The following is a 21,442-nucleotide window of genomic DNA, read 5'->3' as shown; positions in this document are numbered from 1 at the left end:
TGGCTACAGCGGTTCAGAGCAAAAGTGGTCATGTTAGTGATAATTAGACAAGGTGGTGTCTTAGAGAATCCCTTTGCTCTTTGGGGCTACAGCTTCAGCTTTCTGATTTATCATTCCTGGCTGTCAGCAGATACATCTGAATCTCACGGGTAGTGTCTCATCCACCTGCAGTGCTGCACTTTACAGCTGCTCTGAGACAGAGGTCTGCAAGGGATCTAAAAGCCCTAAGCTCTGCTTATGACCCTGGGTGTATCCATAAAATACCGATGAATGGATTATTGTTTTTTAACCCAGAAAATAATTGCAAATCTAAACTGTGCTGAAGAATGGCATTTAGAGTTGCAAAATAAAAATTCAAGGCATTAGGAAGTGCTAGGGTCGTACTTTTTGTGTAACCTTAGTAATCTTTTTAGTACAGCATTTGCCACGTAACGTGCATTTGTGTTTTGTTTCAGTTATGCAGTCAAGAACAACAGCAATTGCTGAAATAATGATCAAAAATCACGATTGCTAAAGCATTACCAGCTGGTTTTATGTTTTCACAGCAATAAAATCACTTCCTGCTTGAAAGCGTGCATGAATAATAATACCGTGATACACTAAGGCCATTTGAAAAGAACGTAGATAGACCTAAAAATGGTAGACCATTTTGACAGATTTACAAGGCAAAATGTATTTGGCCATGTGTCCTGCAAGCAGCACCCAAGCTAGCAAAGAAATAGGGCGTTGTAGTGTGAGTTACTGACCTCTTACGTCTAATAACAAGACAGCTTGGCAGAGCTCTGCTATGTCATTCCAAACCCACTCCCTTCGTGTTCATTCTGATCTCGTACCACAGACTGCTCAAATGAATGGTTTTTAATGTCATTTCAGGTGGCCATAAAACAAATGAATCTCCAACAACAGCACAAAAAGGAACGAGCTCTTAACGAAAGCCTGGTGATGAGGGAAAATAGGAATCCAAATATTGTTAACTGTTTAGACAGGTAAGTAGTTCTGGTATTATCACATGAATGTTCATTTACGTACTGCAAGCCAAAGATTAAAAAACTTCTGGTCTCTGGCAGAAGATTGACCTCTTCATTATTTATCTACTCATATACAATTTCTGGGAGAAGATTGTGTTTTGTCTGCGTTAATCTTTTCTGGCATATATAGTTTGAAGACTGTTTTTAAAAATGTGCATCAGCCATGTCTTACTAAAACAACAGCCCATGAGTTCACTACCTCTGTGTTGTTTTGTTGTTGTTTTTGTTGTTGGGTTTTTTTTTTTCCTTTTTTTTTTAAATTGATCATATTTTCTCTGTCTTATGATAAGTGCTGATAAGTCCTCATAGAAATTATTTCCGTTGGGCTGTTCCCACTATTTTCCATTACTGTGGATGCCAGGAAGACTAGGTTCTTGTTTCCAGAAACACATCATTTGCCAGTTTTAAATTTTTTTTTCCTCTCTCTGTGTGTTTTTTATGTAAGGTTTTCCAAACTGTGGACCAATTTCTGTCCTCAGTGGTACACACCCTCCTACCATGGATGTCTATGAAAGTTGTGTTGCCTTGTTTCTGGAGTTAATCCTGGAATCTTTGCGTTAAGATGATGAACCAGATGATGTGCTATGTCCTGGTTCCAGATTTATCTTTGCTGTTGGTAAACTGCATTTTTCACTTGCTTGCCATCTAAGACATGTAATTTTTCACTCGCATGCCTTTCTCATTTAGGCTGCACAGATTCTAAGTCCTGTATAGCCTAGAAGGAACGTCTAGTCATTTTATTCTGTCTTCGTTTGAAAATGACCTGGAAACAAAAGCCACCAGCAGTCTTTTCCATGAGGTAATTTAGCTGTGCCTGTTCATCTCAGTGCCCTTGTTTTCTTCTTTCAGCCACCTGGTCGGTGATGAGCTCCGGGTGGTGATGGAATACATGGCTGGTGGCTGTTTAAGAGATGTTGTTACCCAGTTTTGTATGGATGAAGAGCAGATGGCAGCTGTCTGCAGGGAGGTGAGGGATCCCGCGTGTGCTTCCTCTTCCTTGGACAGGATGGTACTGGTGAACAGGTGGTAAGAACATGAGGGATTTCATCTTGAGAGCTTTGTTTCTGCGTTGCTTTATGATATGGAGAAGAAAGGGCACCTTAAGTGAACTGCCTGCCAGTATCGCTGCACTTACTGTCCTCTGTCATTACACTCTGAAACACTGTTACTGTGTTATCTTTTCTTTTTTTTTTTTTTCTTTTTTTACTCTTCTCAGCTCTACCTCTTTAAACACGTGCCTGGAGCATGTCTGTACTGCATTCCTTGCCTGTAAAAGCAAACATGCTGGTGGCAGATTTTTAAAAGAACAGCAAAGAAAAATAGAGACTCATTTGTCAGAGTCCTCAGCTTAAAAGGATAGCATTCGACCCAAAATGGCATTTGCTTCTGAAAAATGACTAAGGTGCTATTTCCAAACCTGCTATAGAGCCTGACAATAAAATCTTTGTCCTGCAACCTCCCACCCAACAGTGATCCACTTCAAACCGAAGGAAGGGACTTTCTCATTTTTGGCAAAACATAGTTTGTCATACGGATGGAGATAGGACGCTGATTGGGCAGCAGCCAACCTGCCTGTGCTTTCAGGGGCTAGTCTGTGACAGTAATGGACATTTCTCTTTCCAAACCTGATAAGCCTTTATTTGGAAAGTTATTACTTTAATAGTAAGTTGAAGCACCAAGCTATTCCTCTGGACAGCGCAATATTTGGGCGTTACTCACAATTAATCTAGAAATTAAATCTTTTAGAGGCATTTCCTTTCTTGTGTGGTGAAATCAGGTCATTAATTTTTACCCTCATGTTTGTTTTTTACGTATCAGTGCCTTCAAGCCCTGGATTTCCTTCATTTAAAGCAAGTGATTCACAGGGACATCAAAAGCAACAGCATTCTACTTGGCATGGACAGGTCTGTCAAATTGGGTGGGTATTCCTGGTCAGGCACAGCCTTCCCAGGCTGTGGCACGGGGCTGCTTTTGACTGATGGCCAGTTCCCCAAAAGGGATGCCTGTGGCAGTGCGCTGACCTCTGCTGCCAGCTCCGAGGACAGTTCCAACATGCAGAGAGGCATAGAAAGGAAAAAGGTGTCAAGAGTGGCTTTGGTTTGTGTGTGGCCCTTCCAGAGGGAGGCAGTTACAGTCTAACGGTTCAAGTCAATAAAAGCCACTGCAGAAAACTTGAGCGGTGTTATTAAGTGGCCAAATCAGTATTTCCGTGGCTACAGCACTGAGTAAACAGAGCATGGCAGCTTTTCCAGGTAGATTCCACACCGTGTTCTCAGGTATAGAGTGGGGATTTCTTTTGCTCGCCTTCCTAATTCAAGCTGCCTTTAACACCACTTGTTTTTCTCCTCAGCTGATTTTGGCTTCTGTGCTCGGATCATCCCTGAGCAGAGTCGACGGAGCACAATGCTCAGGACTCCATACTGGATGGCACCAGAAGTGATGAGAAAAGAAGCCTATGGCCCCAAGGTGGACATCTGGTCGCCTGGGGTCATGGCTATAGAGATGGTGGATGGAGAACCTCCTTACTTTAGTGAAGATCCTCTCAGGGTAAGGTGCACATAAAATCAGATACCAGTGTCTTTCAAATCTATCCCGTGTTTAGTCCCCCATGAGACAAAACCCGAGCCGCATCAGCTGGAACTAGTTCCCCCATGGGCCACTTCTAAAGCTGTCAGGGAGCGCAGCAGCATCTACTGTAGCTTTGGTGACGTCAAGGGGAGAACCTCCAAAGAGCAGTGACTTGTATCCAGTTCAGAAACATGCCATTTCTGCCTTCAACGGGGCTTGAAATACCTCGTATGTTTTTTGAACTCTCTTTGAGCTGTATCTCTGAGTGACAGCGATTTTTCAGCGGCAAGTTTCTCCAGTTGGGGAGTTTTTCTGAAAAGCATTCCAGCTGTGTCTGCAGGCAGAGAAGTCTTTTCAAACGGGTCAGTGCCGATGGCTTACCTGAGCCTTTCAGGAGGTGTCACTGCTTATAGAAATGCCATAATTATTCATTAGCAAATAACTTCCTGAAAATGTGTTTTAGCACAGAAACTTGTAGTAAACAAATGTATTTTTAATGATTTGAAGTTTTCAGCTTCATCCTCATTTCTTAACATGAAATGACCAGCTCTTATCCCAAATGGGTGTGTAATAGTGGAGGAATGTATATCAAGATAAAACCTCATGACTGGTAGCTGGAACAAACTTAGATGCTGCACAGTTAATTCCTGATAGGGATGCAGGAATTTATGAGGAAATTAATTGTGACCCATGTGTATAGACACAGAATTTTTGTTAAGGCTGGAATTAAAATAGAGCATGATGCGTAGCTTTTCTCACAGCAGTAAGACTGCACTCTCCCTACTCTACAGCACCCAGAGTGCGTGCTGCAGGCTGAGAGAAGAAACAGCAGAAGGATCAGGACATACCCCCTGGCAGGCTACTTAAGAAAGGAATACAACAGCTACACCAGTGTCAATCCTCCACTCTGAACAAAGGTTCCTGAGTTTTCTTGGAAGACTTCTTTTGGTTTGGTAGGTGCCCCAAGGTTTTTCGTTCCAGTGCACACAGAAGGAGCAGCGTGCGCTGTGCCACCTCGTGAGGGGGGAGAAGAAGCAAACAGGTTTGGGTTCAGCCTGATGCTGAGTCAGCTGAGTGCACCGCAGCTGGCAGGGTGGCAGTAGGCCTGTGTCCCTGGTTTGGAGGCTGAAAATTCCAAGCTTCATTAACCTCAACTGTTAATTAGGGCTCCTCGAGAAGCTTCAGGTCGACTGTGAGGAAGGGAACTGGATTTCTTATCTCTGATCAAATTCACATTCAGCCATTCCTGCCCTTGCCCAGATTATTTGAGATGCTCTTTTTCTTCATACATGCCTCGTCTGCTGCGGGAGTTGAGATCAGCTTGAGCACTTGGAGCTTCAAGGCATCTTCAGGTGCCTGAGTCAACCTGCAGGAGGTTAAAATCAGGCACCTGGAGTTGGTCCCGTCTGTGTTCACTTCCTGGGCTCTTGGGCAGAGGCTGTTGCCCCTGAGCTGGGAACAGTGAACAGCTTGTGATGGACCGCCTGAAGTTCCCCAGTTCCCAGCTGGTTTTATGAAGGTGAATCATCCCCAGCAGGGACAGGATCCCTCTGCTGTTGTGTGTGGAATCACAGAGTGCAGTGAGAGCTCTCAGCTGCATCCAGACAGGAGAGCTGATAAGCAAGGCCTGTGTTTGCAGGTCAGGTTTTAGCTGATGGCACACAGTAGGTGTTGGGTTTAATAGTCACATTTAGACCCCATCCAGGGAGTTCTGCGAAGCCTGGAAACCAAAGGATGCTCTTTCAAACTTTGCGTGTTTCAATAGTGCAAGGCACGCAGCAGCTTCCATTACCGACATGGATTGAAATACCGAAATATACTATAAGGGCATTAAAGGATCATTAATCGTAGAGTTAAAACCAGGCTTAATGTCGATGCGTTTGTTGTTTTCCATGTGCAGAGCAAACGCATCCCCTGTTGCTCAAGTTCTTCCCAGCCGATGCAGAACTCACAGGAATGAACCATTTTCCAGCCAAGAGTGGCCTGGATATTTCTGTGACGGTGTTTGTTTTCTCTCACTGGGATTTCCTTCCACCAGGCGTATGCCTGGGGCCTGAGGGACAAATACTGGTGCGATAAATATCCTTTGAAATGCCGGTCGGACCTCCCCAGTTTCAGTTTTAAGAAAACCCAACAAACCAAATCCCAGGCATTTCTGTTTGCTTTTTCCTTTATTAACCACACTGCATCAATTTTCTTCAAACCTATAACATATTTTCCAAATGCTGTGAATCTTCTACAGTTTCAGGCTTCTAAATCATCCATATGTTGTTCCGTCATGTATCTGGGTGCCCTGGATAACTTTAGGGTCTCATTTTCACAGACTGCAGCTGTATGCCAAATCCATTCTTCTTTCTTGGTACGTTAAAGAAATCCATGAGCTTATTGCCCCTTTGCAGCTACTGCAAACACTTCTTTCCTTTGTACTGTACTTGCTTTTCTCTGCCAGCTGGATCACAGGAAAGCAAAAGAGACACGGCAAGAAGGTGCTTCAGCTTCCCCTAGATCTTTTTCTGTGGTCGTAGAACTGTTTAAAAGGTGCAGTACCCAGCTACAGATGACTCTGTTGATTGGAGTTCTGTGAAGAAAGGAGCAGCTGAAAGAGCTCCCTTTGTCCTGGCACTCCTGTTTCACAGCCAGGTGAATGGAGCCGGAATAAAATTCCCAAGGCTGCCATGGGTGCTGTGTTCCTTTACCGCAGGAGAAGGGACGTCCCTGGGGCAGCACCATTTAACCGCAGTGAGGACAGGCCCTCCGGCTCACCGCTGTGCCCGGTGCCTGAGGGCAGCTGCAGAGGGACGGGACAGGACTGATTTTGTGACACTTCTGTTGTGGGAAAAGTAGAGAAACTTCCTTTTATTGTTTTTCCTCTAGGATAGTTCATTTGCCTTTTTAGGCCTGCAAATTTTCCTCTACCTTTAAGAGGATAAGAGCAAAGTCCCTTTGGCCACCGTCTCTTTAAATGCCAGTAGCGCAGAGCTGTTCTTGTCATGGCGGACATTTGTATGGAAGACTCCTAGGCCTATTTCCATTATTATTGCTGTATATTTGGGACATATTCTGCAAGTTTAGGTGCAAACAGTTCAAAACGTTTGTCTTGCGTTTCTAAAGAACGTCTTACAAAAGCAGAATGAACTCATCTGTCCAGCTTCTCAGCATGTGAGACCTTGGTTCCAAGTGAACTGCCCCGGATAATGCTCGCCCCATGTTTTGCAAAATTCTGTTCTAATTCCTTGGCCTGAGGTCTGTCAGGAAGACTTGCTGATCTGGAATTTGGAGACTGCTGACATAGTTGCAGGTGGCTCCTGTCTGCCCAATAGTGTTTTTTCTTCCTAATAAAATTGTGCATACAGCTTACATGTCTGTGTTGGAAATGAGGTTCCAAATGCTTCTGTTTATCCAAGGAATAAGCTGATGGATCTAGTTTTTATTTCATCCATTTACCATTTCTATCTAGAATAGAGCAAAAATCTGGACTAGGTTTGTTTTAAGGAAGCTGTACTTTAGGGAGCAGTGAGCACTGCAGGGATGCATTTTATGTAATCATCCTTTGAAATAATACAGCTGGCCCGAATTCACTCTTTAAAATAGCCAGGAAAGCTGGTGTCGATGCATGGAGAAGCAAACTGTGCTTTTGCTGATGGAGTTCCTACTAATGAGGTCAGCCACTGCAATCAGCTGTCAAGGCAAGATCACGTTGATGTTGGAGTAGCTGTGGCTGCATCGGGGTTTGTTTTGTAGGTATAGAAAAATCATCTCTAACCCTCTGCCAGGGAAGAAACTGGCCCTGGAGACTGGACCTTAAAAAACAGGCTCCCTATGAGCAGCTCTGGGTAAGAAAGAAACAGGTGGAGTCTCGTGTTTCTTGTCTCTCTAGGCGATGGATCTGATAGCGACCAACGGGACACCAGAGCTGCAGAACCCCGAGCAACTGTCCGCTGAGTTTCGGGCCTTTTGGAGCTGCTGCCTGGAGGTGGACGCGGGCAGGCGAGGGTCTGCCCAGGACCTTCTGCCGATAAAACGCGAAGCGGCTGCAGGTGAAAGAGCTGCGCTGTGTCCTGGTTTTGTCATCAGCTGAACTCGAAGGCATCAGATGGAGCCCCCTCATGTTAGTCTCCACTCTCGGTGCTTTTCAGCTGAAAAACAAGTGGAATCCTACAGTGGTTTGGGTTGGAAGGGACCATTGGAGGCCATCTAGACCAGCCCCCCTGCAGTGAGCAGGGACATCTTTAGCTGCATCAGGTTGCTCAGAGCCGCATCCAGCCTGACCTTGGATGTCTCCAAGGATGGGGCTTCTGCCACCTCTCTGGGCAGCCGGTGCCAGTGTTTCACCACCCTCACGGTAAAAAATTTCTTCCCCATATCTAGTCTGAATCTGCCTTCTTATAGTTTAAAACCGTTACCCCTTGTCCTATTGCGACAGGCCCCGCTAAAAAGTCTGTCCCCATCTTCCGGATAAGCCCCTTTCAGCACTGGAAGGTGGCTGCAAGGACTCCCCGGCCTCTTCTCCTCTCCAGGCTGAGCAACCCCAGTTCTCTCAGCCAAATGCCTCCAGGGCTGGTGACTCAGCCACCTCCCTGGGCAGCCTGCTCCAGTGCTTGAGAAGGTTACCACTCCCCCTGTGCTGTGTCAGTTGAGTCGTTAGAATATGGATAAAGGAGTCTTCATAATCATCTTCTAGTGAACTTGGTGACTTAGTAGGTAGGGGCTGTTTTGAAGATGTCAGTGGTGAATGAGTATGTCGGAGAAGCCTATTGAAATGCACAATGGCAACCTCTCCCAACCTAGAAGAAAGCTAAAACATGACAAAATCAAGCTCGTTTGCATTGGAAGACCTTTGAAGAACTCGAACAGGGGGGGGAAAAAAGGAGATCTGGTAGAGGCCTCACATGCTGGTGCCACTCCCGAATAACAGCAAAGGTGAAAGAAGTCACAACTAGGAGGTGCGCAGGAGTTGAGGCCCATTCTGTAGACATGAAGTGCTGCAGAGCGAAGGGTGGGTGCGTTCCTGAAGGGGTGAGGGGAGAAGAGAAGGTGGGCTGTTCCGTACTGCTTACGCTCCAGTTTTCACCAATTGCTTGTTGTAACCGGACAGCGGAGCCGAGGGTTTGATTCAGTGGAGTTACATTTGCAGTTCTGTCAGTCTGACTGTGAAGGCACTTAAAGGGTTTTGCTGGCTTTCATCGGTGAAAGAAGCGGCTGTTCGTGAGCGTAGCGATAAGCAGAACAAAGAGAAGGTAGATTTTGGACTTCAGTTATGGTGGTGTTCTTCAGGACTGTTGGGGAATTCCTTTTCTCCGTGCAGAATGATCTGTTGAATTGAACTGGGTGTAGGGGTGAAAACTCAGCGAGTGAATTTTGGAGTACTCTGCGCGTGAGAGAGAGAGAAAGCAAAAGGCAAGAGAGTTTTTAAGTCTGAATGTGAAGGTAGATGAGCAACCAAATCGGTTCTTAATAGGAGGGGAGGAATGGAACTGGAGTAGGTGATTAATCTCTTACTTTGTCCCTCGATGAATATTGTGGTGAAAAATACGGTCTATGGCAAACTGTCAGAGTGATGAGGTGTTCACATCACCTTCTGTAACGTTTCTTCTCTTCTCTCGAGGTTCTTCCTGAACACCAGTGAGGTGACATCTGTTTTTAAAAACTTGGGCATGATTGGATGGGGAACAACAGGGCAGTAAGTATTGTTGTTTTTTAATGAAGAGGCTAGGTACAGTAACTTACCTGTTCTTCTAATGGTTAAATATTTATTGGAAATTAAATTTTAAAATGAAAAAAAAAAATCTGCGTGTGCTAGTGGGTGTCTAAGAGTGTAATGAAAGAAAGCAAAGCTGCAGATACTGGTATTGCAGTTGGCATTCCAGGTCATCCAGTTAGTGTTTCAGTTCTGACATCTTGGTTTTACTTGTGCTTCACCCAACTGTTTCCCCGTGTCGCTGAAGAGATTTTTCTGTGCTGTGCTTTTCAGCTGTGGCTGGTGTTTAACGATACGATCCCGTGATTGTTCCCTAGGATCGGTGAGGTTGGAAAAGACCTTTAAAATCATCGGGTCCAACCGTAAAAGTAACACTGCCAAGTTTGCTGCTGAGCCATGTCCCTAAGCACCGCATCTACACGTTCATAGTACAAGTAATAGAGATGTTTATTGTTTCAGCAGTCATGTCATCTAAGTGTGACGTATGAGAGCAGCAGGAGGTCATTTTTTACAGCCTCTGTGTTCCTCAGGTAATTGCCTTTCCTCCTAAGTGAGGAAAAGGCAAAGGTTCTGGCAAGGTAGTGGATTCTAGCCTTTTACTGTCTTTCTTTTAACAATTTAAATGTGCGCTAGGGCATCCCAAATAACAAAATGTCTTGAGGAGCCAGCTGCCATGTGTCGTTCGTGTGCTCTGTTTGTGATGGGACAAGCATGAGAGAGAATTGGCTGCATCAGCTGCAGGAAGGGAAGGTCAAGCTATTCATACAAACACGAATCGAGTTATTTTGATAAGACCATTTTGCACTTTTTTAACGGGCAGCTTGACGTTTGAATAGAAAAGGGTTCCTTCTCAGTTAATTTTGAGAGAATTTATTCCAAGTTGTATTTTATTTACCTCAGGTTTAGAGCACAGCTTCCCCGTCAGTTAGGAAGTACCATCCTGCAGTATAGCCCACCTAGGATTCCACAGGAGAGAGAAGTCTCAGTCGTAGTTTCTCACATTAATAGTCTGAGTGATTTCTATCTGCAGTGGGTAAGTTTAGAAATAAGGTCTGTTTAAATAAAACTCTGAACAAACCTTTTAACGTTTGGCTACTTGTCGTCCACCTTAAATAAGCTACTGTCCGTCGCTTGTAACCGGTTTTAGGATTCCTGGAATTAGTAGGTGAGATGAATTCTTACAATCCTAGCTTGATTCCAGGAATTCTTAGAATTCCGGAAGGTTAACACATTTTGGTCAGTTTTGTTAGATGGTTAGTTCCTATGCGGGCATGCAGTGGTTTACTGTTTCAAGCAGAGATTGGACAGGGCAATATCCAACAATTGTCAGGCTCTTTGATTCACTTGAGGTGTTCCTAACCGCTGTGTCATGTTGGGGGAGGCCTAGGAAGTACATTGCTATAGAAAATGGCCCTTAAGAGAGCAACAGTACCACGGGGCAGGGGTGCGGGGGGTGTGGGGGTGTGTGTGTGTGTGTGTGTGTGAGATTTGTTTTTCTCATTTTAGACAGACAGCCTGGATTCCCTGTCTCCTGCAAAGAAAATTCAGGAGGTGTATAGACATGAGCATGGGACAAACGTGGAGATGCTCTGCCCAGTTGAAGGCCAAGCCTGCGTGGCAAAGTGGGAAGATGGGAATTGGTACAGAGCGCAGATTCTAGGTGAAGTCTTGGTTCTTTCGCTCTAACGCTGGGTTGGGAAGTCAGATGTGGCTCTAGATCACGGGCTGTGAGCAGTAACAAAGCTGTTGTTTTCACTGGGCGTTCTTAGACTGGCGGGAGGTTCATAGAGTCAGTAGTACTAATGCATGTTATGACCTTTTGCTGTTACTGGAGTGGGTTATGCATTTTTATTTTTCTTTAAATCAAGAGAAGCGGTATACTTCATTTTCTATATATTATTGAAATTCTATGATCTAATTATTTTAAATAATTTTTCTCTTACTGCTACAGTTTGCACTACAGGTTTGTCTGTTAAGCCAACCTCTGAGCCTAGCTCGCGTGGGTCGCTTATTCCCCATGGCAATTCCGAAGGGGACTGGCCGTTCTTGTGCTGGCTCCTGTGCTGCCTGTGTGGGCAGCGCCGCGTGCCTGTGTGCTCGCGTGTCTCCTGGGCACATACTTGATGTGCCAGGGTCTCATGAAGTGGTTAGATGGAAGGGGACCAAACTGCGAACTCTGTCGTTGCAGGAACGTGACAGAGCTGACTCTCAAAGAACAGAGTTTTGGAACTGGGTTGTAGGACACTTGAAGCTGTGATATTTGATGATTGTATGGTGTAAATGTGGGGTTTGCTCTGAAATTCGGGTGCTTTAACCTGTATCAGATACTCATTTTTTGTTTTAATAACTTGGGCTGTTTTTCTTGAAGGGCTGCCAAGTCATCAAGCAGTTTTGGTGAAATATGTTGACTTTGGCAATGTTGCCACCTTAACTCTTAAAGACATACGCAGAGTCAAAAAGGAGTTCCTGAGCTTTCCAGAAAAGGTAAATTAGAGCTCGCCTGGATTAAATACTCAAAATAAACAGAATCTGGGTGGATGGAAGAGGAAGGCGAGGGTTGTTAACGTTCAGAAGTAAATAAAATGTTAAGCCAGTTCCTTGTCACATTGAAAACCCGTTTAATTGGTTTTGGATCATCCAGTTTCATCCAGTTTTAAATGAAATCTGAGGCTGCCTTGGGGTGAGGAGGTGTCTGTATAGTGTGTGTGTGTTTAATTCAGATCCAATCAAATGGCGGTGACGTGGCAGCAGAAGCCGAGGTCACGCTGTCTCGCTGTCCTGCGTGAGCGCAAAGCAGAGGCTGTGACGGGGCTGTGGTGAGACGGCCTTGGTGCGTGATGGGAGATCGATAACTTGAGTCCTCCTGTAGGCGATCAGGTGCAGGCTGGCTGGCATTGAGCCCTGCAAAGGGGCAGACGAGTGGAACAGAGAAGCCAAGGCAAGATTTGGAGAAATGACTGAAGGTAAAATTCTGCTGTGTTCAATTTTTGGTAAGTTATCGAGTTTCTGTTTCAGTATGATTGAATTGACTCAAACGTTGAAACATGCACTCTCGTGTTTTAGATAGTGTTTGTTGGAAGCGCTTGCGCTCGTACTTGTGACAGGTGGCCTGGAGTGAGAGTCTCTCACCATGAGCCAGCTGGAGGAGACCTAACAGATGATGACTGCTGACAAAAGCTCTGGTTATGGCTCCTCTTACGGACCACACCAGCCTTGAGGGACATAAGTGTCTTGGTTTATTAAGAGGGGCCTGTTTCCAGAAGTGCTCGCTGTCCTTGACTCTTCTGACTTTACTGGTAGCTGGGAGTGGGATCGCTGCGGCTGTAAAGCATCGCAAAAAGAAGAAACAAGCAAGAAGAATTTCAGCTAACACATCTATGCCTTAGTAGGATTTTTCTCAACACCATTTATTGTTAACCTGTAGCTCGTTATTTTTCAGCGCCTGGGGGATGGTGGTTTGGAGCCCATCTCATAAATGAAATGACATGTAGCAGTTGGCTTTTTTGTACAAAAACATGGTGTAATTATTGGTGTATTTGAAGTTAAATTTTGTAGATACGTGCAAAGCTAAGCCTCTGCATTTTGTTGATGTTCAGAATCAATTGCTTTATAAACAAAATGTCATTTTACAGAATTCTGTCTTTTATAGTACCATTTGCCTCCAAAGCTGTCAGTAGTCTTTATACTGTCATTGGGTGGCTCTAGTTCTGTTTATATTATTCATTCACAGAAATTTTAGAGGCGAACATCTTGTCTGTTGAACTCGTGGACTCCCCTGCTCCTCCTGGAAGAATCTTTAGTATTAACTGCCAGCTAGTTAAAGAAGACCTGGCGTCCTACATAACGGGGTAAGTACTCTGTGCGTAACGTAAAGTATGTGGAGATACTGAATTTGTGTAGTAAAGTTTCTGGCTTTAATATGTCGCCTCCAGTGACTGTAACTTACCACATTTGTGATAAATTCATGACAAGTCACATTCCTCAGCTGATGTGAGGTACAGAGTGTAACTCTGCAGTTTGGCGTGATCGAGTTCTCCAGCTGAATCTTGACCAACGTCATGTATTGGAATTGTAGTTGATGGAGAAGGTGGAGATGAAATGTCTGCATCGTACTTGTAGTGTGCTTAAGTGCCCAGTCCTCCCAAACTGGTTATCGTGAAGGTTCCCCTTCCCTTGTAGTAAGGAAAGAAATACCCCTTTTGTGTGTTGGACCTGCAGCTGAGGTGAGTCGTCTCTGTGGAAGGTCTGTTGTTGGAGAAGAAGTACTGAGGTAACCAGCTGTGATAGCCACAGACAGAAGGGTTGGGAAGCCTGCTGGGGGAGATGGGGCTGATAAGGAGATGACAGGGCTGCATTTAGTTTGTTGGCTTTTTGGAAGGCTAATCTGTGGGCTGTGTTTGTGAAAAATAGTCATTACTCTCTCGTGAATAACTCTTGAATAGGGATGAGAATAAGAAGATTGCTGTGTAGAAAATTTTGATTCCGAAAGGGAATTTCTGAATTTGCTTTTTTCAGGAGGAAGTAAGTCAGTGGATTTTCGTCTCTTAGCTCAGAAATACGACTAAGTCCTAGGAAGACTTTTCTTTACCGGTCACCCTTTTCAGTCAGGTTTTTGTCAAGTGAAGGAGCTTTATTGAAACCTGAACAGCAGAGTTGTTTTGTCACTGTCACTGGGGTGTTTTATTGTGTGGCAGCTGCAAACAAGCAGCCGTGTGACTTTACTGTAAGTGCCTAAGTTGGTGGCTTGCCTAATGTGGATTTTTGTGGTCACTCGCTCACTGCCCCCTCCTTGGTTGGACTGGGGAGGAAACAGAAGAAAGAGGAGCAAGAAATCTCATGGGTCAACTTGACAGAAGACAGGGAAGTTGCTTACCGACTACTGTTGTGGGCAAAACAGACTCAATTTACCTTAGTTTATTGCTAATTAGCATAAATCCTTCAAGACTGGTGCAAGCATTGTACCCAAACAGTTACAGCAGCCCCCTCTCCCTTTCCCAGCGCAAGTTTGCTCCAAGCCCCTCTCCTCCCCTGATGCCCCGGCTCCCCTCAGTCCCTTCGGTGAGGCCATGGGCAGGGCAGGGGCTGGGGCCAGGACCAGCCGTTTCTCCCCGCTGCTCCTTCCTCCCTGCTCTTTGCTTCCCGTGCTTCAGCGCGGGCCCTCCGCAGGCCTCGGTCCCTTCAGGAGTGTGCCTCTGCCCCCTCCAATACCCTCTGCTCTCCTGACCTTGGTTCCTTCTCCCTCTGTTCCCTCTGTTCTGTTCCCTCCTCTCTCTCCCTGGCGTTTCTGCCCTTCAGGAAAGGAGAGGTGCCACCGGCTCCCGTTAGGATTACTCTTCCGTGTTTAAGGTTGTTGTTGGGGGATGCCCAGGCCAGCCCTGAACTGGTAGAAGAGACTCTAAGCGGGAGAGCACAGCTCCGCTGAAGCTGGCTTGCTGGCCAGCAAACTTTAGTCACCTCGCTCTTGCGTTGGGATAGGAAGTAGTCCATGCAGAATTCCGGGGAGCAACCTTGGAGCCTGAAGTTCATTCCAAACAGATGGTTTTTGCTGATGGGTGTGCAGTGATACTGCTGTACTGGAGTTACTAGAGAGGGTGTTGGAGGACTCGTAACGTGTGCTTCACTTGGGAGAGCTCTCTGTGGCACGTTGCCTCTGTCCGTTTCCCAGTTCAGGCTGGTTGGACACACGGCAAGCGTTGCTTGTGAGCTTTGGTGTTCCTTTCTTCCCTGGTTCTACAAGGCGGCTGTTTTACCCGTTGGTTTCCAAACGCCTGCCCCAGGCAGGTTTGCAGAAATAACTGTGGGGCAGTGGGCAGTGGGTGAGTCAAAGCTTCAGGGAATTTCTCTCTGCCAGAGCAGTTTGTTTCCTTCCCGTGAAGGAAGGCATAGACGGGTGGTAGATCTCCGAGAACAGAGCTTCTTCCTGGCGGCCCAGCAGTGCCCACAGTTAAACTCACGCTTGCCGTCTCCTTTGGTCAGCGGTGGTTACCAGAAGCCAGTTCTTTTGTGTTCACAGCTTTTTGTTGGAGCTGCAGTCTCTTACGGCTCTAGCTGGTGCAGCTCACACAGGCTTGTCCTGAGCCGGGCTGTGGCTCAAAGTACCTACCAGCCACCTCTGGGTTGCTGCTGGGCTTTATTCTATCCGGTTCAGGCCATTTAAACAAGTTTTCGTCAAGGTGTTGCATGACCAGACTTCACTCGGGACTCTGCTGAGGACAGTGCTGGCACCGGTTGCGGTGCGTTTGTATGCTCAGGGACCGCTAGAAAGGTAAATGTTTGGCTGACGTTCGTCATCTTCACGTCTGGAAGGAATACTTACACATCTTAGAAGCAGAATGTTGCAGCTTTCACTCGGAGACAACACTGATCTCCCAGAAGCTTGATGTCGGTCATTTGATGTCTTTTAAGCCAGACGCAAACGTGAATGTTCAGCAGCCCGTTTGTGTCAGGCTTGCTTTTCTGCTGGCAGCCTGGACTGTGTAGTGCTGCCATCTCTCAGCAGAACGTGCAAGGATGCCTTCTGAAGGGGAATAAAAGCAAGGTACTCTCCCAAGTGTTTCAGCACTTAGAAATGATTTTGCCTTTTTTTGTCTGCTTTTCTAAGTTACTTGTTCTTCGCTCTTCTCCGCGTTGAGTGATTCCCGTCATGTTGAACTGTTGATTGAGCTCTTTTTTGTGTTGTCTCAAATGGCTTTAAACTTCCCGTTCCAATGACTTTATGCTCTTTACAGGTGCCCTGAAAGTACTGGTGTAAGGCCGAATGAAATATGGGATGTTCCTCTAGAAATTCCTGAAGCCTCGGAACCTTTAAATCCTAGAGACGTGGAGTCCATGGACGGAGGAGATTTCAAATCCCTTTCTAAGCAGGAGCTACAAGCGAGAATTAGTCATGTTGTATCTCCCAGTAAAATCTTTCTACAGTGGCTGTCATCAGAAAGGACACTGAAAAGGTACTGAAATCCAAATGAATTTTCTCAAAGCATTCTTAGGACAAACTGGTGAAGTGTAGTTAGAGCAAACTCTGGTGCTGTGGGCTCCCCTGGCTTTGTTGGGGAAAGTCTAGGGCCAGAAGGCAGATTGGCACTATGTTGTGTTTTATTAAATATTTGGGATTCCAAATTAAGCACATGTCGAACTCCTATTTCTGGTCAGTTCTAGTGTAGTAAATGTTGGGGCCTGATAAATGCCACACTGTCCAGAAAGAGATGAAATCTTTCTGCTCTTTCTTTTCTCCTCCACGTTCCCGTGTTAGAAATCTTGCTAAAGAATCCCGGTATCTTGCATTGTAGAGCTTCAGTCAAGTTCGTTCTTTCCAGGTGCTTCTAATAGGCTGTTAGGAAAGTCTGAAGGCCATTTCTAGACATGGTGTATCCATCCGCCTGCCTTTGGCAGGTGTTTAGGTATGGCATGTGTTTGGGAGCTCCACTTCAGGTATTTCTAACGTGTCATGAAGAAAAACAACAATACTGTGTGTCTGTTAAACGGTCACTGAGACTGTCCTGTGTGCTAGTTGGGCAGTGGTGGTCTAAATACCCCTCCATTCGCCGGACAAAACTGGGCCACTAGAAACGTGGTTTCCTTGAATGTTAGTTTGCAGGAGAAGATGGCCACCACCTACAGAGAATCCCAGCCCCAGCCCGTGAAGTGGGAACGTGGCACGCACTGTGCTGTTTACAGCTGTGAGGTGAAACAGTGGCAGAGAGGTCGAGTAAGCAGGACTGTGCCTGACAGCTGTGCAGAGGTAAGCCTCTTGCCGGGGGAGGGTTTGTGCTTTGATTTCTAAAGGTTGTAAGCGTGCGCTGATTGAAATAATGTCAAATCTCTGCTGCTTACTTCTGTGTTAATACAGTCTCATCCAGCCTCCTGCTTTTGTCGAGAGGTCGGGTTCTGTTGTGCGTTGCTGCAGACAAGCTTCCTGTCTGATCAAAGCGCAGGTGCCTGTAGCAGGGGCCCGGCCGTGGCGGAGGGCTCAGGAGGTTGACTGTGCGGGTGTTTACGCGATGCTTTGCACCATGGCAGATTCCCAAGCTGCAGCCTAATGGTTTAGCTTAGATTCCAGCTGCGTGAGCCTGAGGGTCCCAGTAGTTCACGCTTCATCCAAAGTAAACGAGGGAGCCAACTGAAGGGAGAGCAGCACCCCAGCGCCCATGCCGTCCTGCTGTTGCTTGGGCCCTAAACGGGCGGTGACGCCCTGGGCCGAGCAGGGGTAACGTTTTCCCCGGGAGCTTCTCCCACAGGGCGGCTTTAAACAGGCGTGTTGTTGCGCTTATTTGAAAAGAGGGAGGAGCACCAGAAGAGGCGTTTTGTGAATAGATAACCACTTGCCTCAAAAGTCAGAGTGGCTTTTTAATCCTGCAGATAATCCAGGGCTGGATTGCCATGGGTTCTCTCCACCCTCATCAGCTGATGCCCGTGGGTGGTGGTAGTTGGGAGCAGCGGTGGGACCTTCTCTACTTGTGGTTTGTGTCGCCTGCTTTCTGAGGCAAAGAGCCCTCGAGCAGCTCTTTAACCACCTCAGAGTGAAAAGCAGGGGGTGGAGAGGAGCTGTTCCGCCGTTCCTGGGTTTACAAACTGAAATGCACCCGCGTAACTGGAGCACAGGAGGAGAACTTTTCTTACTCAAGTCACAGGCCCTGTAAAGTTGTTGGACCCCCTTTGAGCATGTTTGTGTGTGTTTTGTCCTCTCGGCCCGCTGCGGTGGTCACCGGTGTTGTGTGAGGAAGTACTTCAGCACAAAGGCCACTCAGTGAATCCTGGTACTGTTTGTTTGAATTTTGTTCACCTCTTCAGGCATGCTTTGAATTCTGTTCCTTACAGCGAAGAGTGAGAGGGGGGTTTTGCTCTGTTCTGTTGTGTTTCTTATCTGTAACAGGTAATGCTTTATGATTCTGGAGCTGAAAAAACAGTGGATATCAGCTGTCTAAGAAGACTCGAGGAAAATCTGAAGATCATTAGGCCATTGGCAACAGAATGTTCCTTGGCAGATATAAGGTAGCCTTTCCTTATACGGAGTAGCAGTCTTAGACACCTAATAATGCCATAACTTAGTATTTTTCTGTGTTAGCACTGATTATTTGGGATTTGGATGGGCTTTGCTTTTTGAATAAAGAAGAAACGGGATGGCAGCTGTGATTTGCTCTATAAAAAGGTTTTTTTTTTTCCGAAGGGTTGAGCTACTTACCAGTAAAGCAGAAACGGGGCTATAGAAAGCAAGAAAGCATACTTATAGGATGAATTCTAAAATAGTGGGCAGATGGTAGAGGTTTTTCTGACTGTACTGAGTGCTTTTTTCCTTGTCTCAGAGTTTGAGATGAATCTGGTCTCGTGAAAACATGCAGGAGGTCAGAGAACCGGGGTATCGTCCCGTGCCTTTGTTTATGTGCCGTCTGTGCTGTGAAGAAAAAATAATCGTGTTTGTAAAACCTGTTCTCTGAATGAATATAAAAAGCCAATTTGCAGATGACATATGGATTTTCCTTTGTTCTGTTCAGACAGGCGTCATCCTTCTGGACCTCCTGATGCTCCTCATTTTGAAGTTTTGGGGTTAGATTTTTGAATTCTTCCTGTCGTGTAGATCCAGAGATGAATAACCATTTCTTTTTCCTGTTGACTGTAATGGAAACTGTCTTTTTTCCCCCTGACAGTTCAGGCAGTTTCAAAAAACATTCAAAAGCCGAGTAAAGGGCAGGGTTTGTGGTTAAGCTCAGGAGATGCCAACTTCTCTTGTACTAAAGGGATCGTAATTGTTCTGTGTCAGACCAGCAGGTGGAAGCCCGCAGTGGACAGCAACAGCATGCGAGTGTTTATCCTCTTACCTAGCTGGGGCACGAGTCAAAGTGTTCCTACAGGTTTGTAACCAAACCCAGCAGGATTTGTAAACTTTCTGTCAGGTTGTCTCTTAGTTTTTTATTTCTTTTTTCTGAATGTTGTTACTCTTCAAAAAGTCCTGAATGGAGTTTGCTTAGATGGTGGTGTTTGCTGTGGGGAGAAAGGTGGTGTTTGCTGTGGGGAGAAAGGTGGTGTTTGCTGTGGGGAGAAAGGGGCTTTTTCTGTTTTCTGCTTTACTCTCGTTATTCCCTGGTGCGTTAGAGCAGTTTGGCCCCCGGGGCGGAAAGAACAGAGTCTGAGCTACATTTAGTTACTGAAGAATAATATTTACATCTTTGGGATCACTGGATGCAAACAGCTTTTATGGACAGGTGAGCAAGATGCTCACGTTCTTGAGGAGAACAGTCTCAGCAGCCACTCTATTAGCTTTCAAGTTTGCTCGGAAATGGAAAGAACGAGTCCGATGCTGTACGAGCATCGTTAGTCACTGAGTGCTTGCACCGGTAAAACAAAACGGAATTATTGTGGGAGTTGATGGATTCAGTGTCCGTTGGCAGCTGCCAGCGAGGCTTTACAGTGTGTCTGGAAGTGACAGCACTGGTGAGCACAGGTGGTTACAAGTGGGCTTAAAGCTCCTGCTGGAGGAAAACTGGTGTTTGGCAGCTCATGCAAGTGACAGAGCTGAGGGACTAAGCAAGGATTTGTGCTGTGATTTGGTTTTTTTTTTTTTAAATGACCTGTTTAGAACAGGTGGTAAAACGATGGGAACTGTGACACAGATCAAATGGTTTTTGTCTTCTGATGTGGGCACCAGTTGTTCAACGACGTCTGACTGGCGGCCAGTACCAGTACAATGGAAAACGCCGGTAGTTAGCGGAGCTGCACAGTGTAATATGTTGTCGATCTCTCTCATTTTCTCCAGGAAAGGGATGTGGCTGGTGCATTGCCTGTGAAAATTCTTTGCAAAGATGAAACAGGAGAATTGATTGATATTGCAGAGCAGCTTGTTAAAAAGGGCTTGGCTTTTCAAAACAGGAGGTTTGGATACTTTCCTTTTTATGTTCTTTCTGACTCTCATATTCGCATCGTGATAAGCTAATGAGTAAACCAGAAGTTTGCACTGTCCTCTACAGCACATGTGGCAGCTGAACTCCATCTGCAGTGAACTACTTGGATTATAACGTTCGTAGTTGTACCCAGTGCACGTTTCAGTTCTCTCAGTTGGTAGATGAGATGTTGGGCAGTATTTTAACAAGCATTTGCCATCTTGGTGTGTTTGGGTTTTGACTTCTGTTATTTTGTTCTTTTGCACTTTTCAAGTTCTTTGCCAGTTAATGTGTTGATATGCTTTGATTGAATCTGCTAGAACTCATAAAGCTGGTGTGGCTCGCTCAGTCTCCAAGGAACATCTTAAAGTACATTTAGAGCAAGGGAACACACGACTGGACGGCTACGGTTCAGAAACGGCACGTGTGAAAACCAGCGCTGCTCTGGAGGACCACATCGCTGTTTCAGAGAGTGAAGAACAGTCGTGTAAAACACGTGTGTCACAGCGTCGTTCAGGAATGGGTGAAATCTATAAACCCCCCTTTATACCTGAAGCGAAGACTTTTCAAGCTGTAGTGAGTTGCGTTGGATGCGATGGAACTATTTATATAATACCCAAATCCTCCGGTAAGGTTCCAGAGAAGAAAATACGTTTGTGCCTGTGAATCTGCTGGCTTGGGTGCACCGGAACATGGCAGCTCTGTGTGCTGGTGTGCGCGTTCTGTGCCAGAGCCCGGCTCTGGAAGGTTCCTGCTGGGGAGGATTGCTGTTGGGAGGCGATGAGGCCTTTGGCAGGGGGGGCGAGGGGTGCATGCCCGTGCACCCCCTGCGCTGCAGCGGTGGGGAGAGCTCCGGCAGCTCCCTGGCAGAGGAAACCCTGATCCCCGGAGGAGTTGCCGTGCCCTGACACCCACCCCAACGGGCTCTCCCCTCCTTCCGTCCGCCCCAGAAATCCAGGAGGCCTGAGCGCTTCGACAGGCGGGTTACTCACCTCTTCTCTGGGCAGTCTGGGGTGCGGCAGCGAGTGCTTGGCTTTGGAACGCGGAGCTGGTGGTACGTTTTGCCGCTGTTGAGGAAGGTGCAGGCCTAAAGATGCTTGGGAGTTAGCCTGGTTCTCAGCTACTGCTGGACTTTCCCCTTTCCGCGTGAGCTCAGTACCCAGTTTCCCGGTTTCCAGAGGGTCGTCTGGACGTGTGTTTGGTGGTGGTTCATGGTGTCCTGCTGCTGTCTCTGGCAATCTGTTGCATTGCTCATGGAGAGGCTCTTGTACTAGTGC

At 46.2% G+C, this 21,442-nt stretch overlaps 1 protein-coding gene across 1 annotated transcript in view; it reads left to right on the top strand.

Moving 5' to 3' along the window:
• The window catches only part of LOC147412607 (serine/threonine-protein kinase PAK 3-like), a gene marked incomplete at its 5' end in the record, with an annotated part of 290,193 nt that extends 275,477 nt beyond the window's left edge, over positions 1–14,716 (top strand). Inside the window, 7 exons of the mRNA XM_086481181.1 lie at positions 874–986; positions 1,878–1,995; positions 2,847–2,946; positions 3,379–3,575; positions 7,474–7,633; positions 13,025–13,142; positions 14,641–14,716. Of these exons, the coding sequence (XP_086337307.1) occupies positions 874–986; positions 1,878–1,995; positions 2,847–2,946; positions 3,379–3,575; positions 7,474–7,633; positions 13,025–13,142; positions 14,641–14,716 (882 nt within the window). The remainder of the gene's footprint in view (positions 1–873; positions 987–1,877; positions 1,996–2,846; positions 2,947–3,378; positions 3,576–7,473; positions 7,634–13,024; positions 13,143–14,640) is intronic.
• Positions 14,717–21,442: the final 6,726 nt, after the last annotated feature.

The sequence above is a fragment of the Leptosomus discolor genome, unplaced genomic scaffold (genome assembly GCF_034619465.1).
Source record: "Leptosomus discolor isolate bLepDis1 unplaced genomic scaffold, bLepDis1.hap2 HAP2_SCAFFOLD_92, whole genome shotgun sequence".
NCBI classification, from domain to species: domain Eukaryota; kingdom Metazoa; phylum Chordata; class Aves; order Leptosomiformes; family Leptosomidae; genus Leptosomus; species Leptosomus discolor.
This window is presented reverse-complemented; position numbering and strand designations above follow the sequence as displayed.